At 46.2% G+C, this 5,725-nt stretch overlaps 1 protein-coding gene across 1 annotated transcript; it reads left to right on the forward strand.

Moving 5' to 3' along the window:
- The first annotated feature begins 1,713 nt into the window (after positions 1-1,713).
- LOC125508999 (Phosphoglycerate mutase family protein) lies at positions 1,714-4,854 on the forward strand. Its single transcript, XM_048673826.2, has 5 exons — positions 1,714-2,144; positions 2,739-2,838; positions 3,398-3,577; positions 3,725-3,842; positions 4,603-4,854. The coding sequence occupies exons 1-5, from the start codon at positions 1,877-1,879 to the stop codon at positions 4,657-4,659; spliced, it is 723 nt and encodes a 240-aa protein (XP_048529783.1). The 5' UTR covers positions 1,714-1,876; the 3' UTR covers positions 4,660-4,854.
- Positions 4,855-5,725: the final 871 nt, after the last annotated feature.

Raw genomic sequence — 5,725 nt, forward strand, 5'->3', positions numbered from 1 at the left:
AATCCAAATGAACCAATAAGTGAAAGGTCTTTGCATGGCTTCTCTTGGCTGACCGGTTGAATACCGGGAACATGTTGAAAAGGAGACATTATGTGATCAACGACAATGTCTACACCTGCCTGCCGTGTTCTTCCCCCTGAAGAAACCGTGACCCACTTGTTTCAAATGCTCTTTTGTGATTGACTGTTGGAACACTGTGGGAATCTCCTGGCAAAATAGTGATTGCAGATTAGCCCTCTTGCATGAGGGAAGCTGTTCATGGAACAAACCACTGTTTATGGAGGTCTTTACCATTGTGGTTGGGGATATGAAAAGAGAGGAATAACAAGCATATGCCATCACTAGTTTCTTGGAGGAACATGTTCATAAGTGACATGTCAATGATGGTACACAGAACAAAGGAGGAATTGCATCCCTTCACCAGGGGCTTGGTGGAATCCATCTAGTTTGTCTAGTTTGGTTGTTCCTTTTCATCCTTCTCTATTTTTCTGTATTTCCTGTGCTTGTGTTTTCTAACTTGTAGTCCCCCATCTCTCCATATACCCCCCCCTCGGGCCTCATCCATATTGTAATTACGTAACCTTGTCCACTTGGTAATGAAAAACTGTCATCAGGTTAAAAAAACATGTTGGCCCAAATGTTGCATCCTTTTACTTCGTGCCATGGATCGGATCGATGCTAGTGATCAACCACAAAGCGCACAACAACTTGTTCTCCCTCATGTTGAAGTTTTCTCCTATATCTTTCTTCTTTGGATCGGCCGCAAATTCATCCGATTCAAGGTCATCGTCGCAATCCTCCTACTGCTCCTGCTGGCCGATGTACGAATCTGGCTACTGGGTGTCCGTGCCTGGCTGCGTGCTAGACTGTGTACTTACCCGACTGCGTGCCCGACTGAGTGTACGTGCCCGGCTGAGTGGACTCTGAGTCATCCACCTACCCGCCCTCGTAGCAGCCTCCGCCTCCGTTATGGATCATCTCAAACATCTCTCTGTTTGCGTCGTCATACGCCGGCTTGCCCGGTTAAGACATACTGGCAAACAGAGAGCGGGCGCTGAGCTGCTCCACGCTTGTCGTCCGCATTCAGGTAAGCTTCAGCAATGTAGATGCGGAGAAAAGGAGCCGCGTCGCATTGACATCGAGGCAATAAGGCATGTGCCCGGCGACAGATGTCGGGGGCTACCTGCCGAACTGTTGGGTGGCGTAGAAGTAGGGAGGCATGTATTGATCCGTCTAGGACGACATCTTTACGGACGAAGACAGTGGCGGTGCCCCGCGTCCCAGGCCCCGCCCTGCACCACACGCCCCCTTCATGTTCGCCGCCACGACGACCGCCCTTGCCGCCCTTCTTTTTGAGCGTAGCCACCTCCTTTGCCTCCTGTTTGAGGCGGCATTTTTACCATGTCGCCGAGTTGATCTTTCACGGGGATGAAAGTGGGGCTGCATAGTTGAGGGTTGGTCGTGAGAGAAACCATAAGGGTGGTGAGGGAGAGAGGTGGAGGGTGTGGTGTGAAAGTTCGGGACTGCTTTAAAGTTTGTGTGACCTAGGAAACGCATACAGTGGAAGCAACCAAATGTCTGTTGGGCCTGGTGAGACTACCAAACGAGGTCCCTAAAAAAAAAGGGCTACCAAACGAGTTTCTGTACCCTGGAAATAGAAATATTGTTGTGTCACTCACTGAAGAAATATTGGTCTGTCGCTCACCAGTCAGGAAAAGAACAGAGGTCACAGCATCTTGGCCAGAGTTCGCAAGCCCGTCATCACTCATCAGCAACCACGCCATCGTCCTTGCCTGTTCCTTCTATCCATCCGTTCCGCTCTCCCTTCTCCATCCCATGTAACCAAATCAGCTCAGCTCAGCGACAACAGCGGCAGATGATGAGAGCTCCTCCTCGGCTACTGTCGCCTCCTTCCTCCGCCACGGCTCCTCACCTCCTCCTCTACGCTTCCTCCGCGGCCTGCCGCCTCCCTCCCTCCGCGGCCGCTGTCGCCCGCTCCGTCTCCGTCTCCACCACCACCGTCGTCGACGCCCCGGCCCCCGCCGCCGAGCCGGGCTCCTCCGACTCGGCCTCCGCCACGCCGCGACGCCGCCTCATCCTCCTCCGCCACGGGGACAGCGCGGTTGGGGAACGCTTCACCAGAGGTATATATATACATATCGTACGTGGCAGGCAGAATCGTTCAAAGAGTGTAGGTGCAGCTTCTTTGACGACTTTTCCGTTCAAAGAGTTGCCTGGGCGCTTGAGCTCCCAATACTTTGGGGGTACTATCAATTAACTCTCACATTGGGTAACATCATTGGTGCTTTGGGAGTTTGGGTGTCGTAGAGGTTATGGAATGGAATTGTAACACTGGGACTATTACGATACACTAAACTTGTAGTCTGTTATACTTGAGTTAAAATGTCAGGTTAAAATTCATGATATTATGAATAAGGGGTTTCGTAAATTAGTTGGACGTCGAGCACCAAATGAGAAATCAGGGATCAAGAACATTAAACGGGGTCAGCGTGTTTTTATGCGACAGACTTCGGTCAGCATTTTAGTCTGGTTCTATGTGCCATTATACAATTTTAATCTGTAATTTAATTTAGTTCTTCTCTTTACTTTTCACACGATACTGTTGTACTCTTGTTTAGCTGCAGTGCTACAAGAAACCTAGATGCATTCCTTATTTGTGGTCGCTGGCCTTTTGCTTCATTCTTGAAAACAACATCTCATATTGCCATCAATGACAGATCATGACAGGCCACTGAGCAAAGCTGGAAGAGCTGATGCAATAAGCGTTTCTGATAAATTCCATCAAATGGGATGGATACCTGAGCTTATCCTATGCAGGTACATCCTTATCTTGTGCAGAACAATGTGTACACAGAATAGGGTTTAACGACAGCAGTAGGCGTGTAATGTAGGAGCACTTCAAGGTCCAATTTGGTTGCCCTCGTATTTGTTACTAATTGTGTGGGTGGGTCAAGCAGTTTTAGAAAACTGAAACTGAGGAGGTCCCATTAGAATGCTGGACTTTCACATTAACCAGTTCTTTCCCATTGGGATAGGGAAATTTTTGGGTTCTAATTTCTAAATGGGGTCTGAAATCATGTATTCAAGCCACAAGTGTAAATGTTGTTTCTCCGTGATTCACTTAGATAAGCAGTGGATAATGACATATATTACATCGAAATGAACATATTACAAGGGTTACTTTTCTATTCTTTAGTTTCATCTTTTTGTGCTATTTGACTTTTGGAGAGACCGAGAGATACTTTCATTTGAAAATGCCAAATTGTAAGCTATGTCTTTGAAGATGACGTAAAATCACCTACTTTGATTTACTCATATGTGCCTTAATGGAGCATGTCATGCCATTCATACCTTCCTAAACTGTTTGTGAACACAGTGATGCAACTCGTACAAAGGAAACTCTTCAGATCATGCAAGAGCATGTTCAAGGATTGTCTCAAGCACTTGTGCATTTCATCCCAAGTTTCTACTCGATTGCTGCAATGGATGGTCAAACTGCCGAGCACTTGCAAAAGGCAATTTGTGAATATTCAACTGATGAGATACTAACGGTGATGTGAGTCTGCTATTATTTGTTCTTCATTATGCTATGTTCTCCGAAGTATGCTCAGACTACATAGTCACTTCCTTCTAAGCACCTGTGCATGATATCTCTGAGAGTTGCTAGGCCTGTTTTTGATGCTTTTGTAGAATAAAATTTCAGGTGCATGGGACATAATAAAGGATGGGAAGAAGCAGCCTCTATGTTTTCTGGTGATTCCGTGGTGCTCAAGACGTGTAATGCTGCATTGCTAGAAGCTGCTGGGAAATCATGGGTTGAGGTTAGTATTATTCTGATGCCTGTGCTTCTCTTTTTAACCCCTTGATAGTACTGCGATGTGCCTACCATCATCATGGTTGCCAACAATGCCAATCCAAAAACTGATTGTGCAGATGTATAAATTACTCCTAATCCTATATTTTTCCTACACAGTTGCTGATTTTTAGCTAATGTGGAATTTTAAATGATGCAAGCAGACTATTCACTGGTGATTTTCAGCTAGGCGGATCCTTTAATTCTGCAGTACTCCCTCTGTAAACTAATATAAGAGCATTTAGATCACCAAAGTAGTGATCTAAACGCTCTTATATTAGTTTACGGAGGGAGTACTTGTTTTTGTGAGTCATGTGAAAAGCACACATTAAAGGCAATTTAGAAAGCCAAGTATGACTAAAGTTACTGTCTGTTTGAAGGATACCTGAATGAGACTACTCAGGAAAATATAAAAGCTTTTGGCAGTACAAAGAATTTCTGAAAATGCTTGTGTTTTTTCTTTGAAAAGTATATTAGTTCATGTTCATGTTCAATGGGAAATCAAATCACCATGTGGCTAATTGAAATGGTCAAGTATTATCACCATATCTGAAGTATTTTAGAAACAATGACCAGTTTCATGCTGTATTGGTCATGATGTGGGTTCATTATACTCTTCTCCATCAAACAAAATGATGTATAGCTTCATAGTGCACCATTTTTCATGAAATAAAAATGCAGATAAATTGGCAGAAATTTGACCGATTTTCTATCGTCATGATATGCAGGCTTTTTCGCAGGCTGGCCTTGGGGGGTGGAAGCTTCATGGCATTGTAAAGCCATAAAGTGATTAAACATTGTAGCTAAAGCTAGATGCAATTTTCGTAGTATTTTTGTTCTCATTTTGCCTCGTGTAGCTATGATTGAATGTTGTTGAAGTTATTGATGTGCATAGATAGATGAGATCAATGCATTTCACCAAACCTGACAAGACTAAAAAAAAAGACCACGTCGCTCTCGCCCAGGGCTTTTCTTTCTTTTTTCCTGAGGAAACTTCCGTTCTATCCATGCCATGGTAGTACAAAGAACATAAAAAAACTAAAAAAATCAATGTCTGCAGACCACCTAGCAATGACTACAAGCACTTTAGAGAGCTGGAGGCGCGTCGCCGTCATCGCCCCTCCCTCGTTGGAGCCGGACCAAACTTGTTGTAATAAACAGTTGGGAAGTCGTCGTGCTAAGGACATCTCCAAACGCTGAGCCACAAATTTGCTCTGCCATCTGTCCGTGGACACCGGGGGGGGGGGGGGGGGGGGGGGGAGTCCGTGGATGTAGGAGGCAGTCATCCAATGTTGTCCACGTACATTTCAACCGTTTGAACCAACCGGATGAAATTCATGCAAATACGACGAATTTCATGTAAACCGGATGAAATTTATTACATTTCGAAGATTTTTCACATGAACCAGACAAAATTCATTACATTGTTCGTATAAACTGCCAAACCCTACTCTAAATGATCGTCCGCGCTAATTCCCCATGTCCAGCCATGAGCCCCGAGAACTAAAGCTCTGGCTATTGCCTTTGCCTTCTCCAGTTTCGCCTTGGCGCTCTCCAACTCCACATCCGGAGCCCCGCGGCCTTCTTGGGACTCGAGCGGCGGCGACCTACCATGCACTATTCCTCCTTGCTGCCGGCGGCGCCCACAGGCGTGCCTGCTTCGTGGTCGTGGCAATGGGGCGTGGCTAGGGTGGCATTGTCCTCCTCGTCATCGCTCTTGCCTCACACCTCATCTGTCGCCACGTCGAACTCCCTGTAGGCGGCCGCCAACTTCGCCTGATGGAGGCGGTACTGCCAACGGTCATAGCGGATGTCGCGGGCGGAGCGATATGAGTCGACCAACGCCTCCTA

The sequence above is a fragment of the Triticum urartu genome, chromosome 5A (assembly GCF_056163025.1).
Source record: "Triticum urartu cultivar PI428250 chromosome 5A, HENAU_Tu73, whole genome shotgun sequence".
NCBI classification, from domain to species: domain Eukaryota; kingdom Viridiplantae; phylum Streptophyta; class Magnoliopsida; order Poales; family Poaceae; genus Triticum; species Triticum urartu.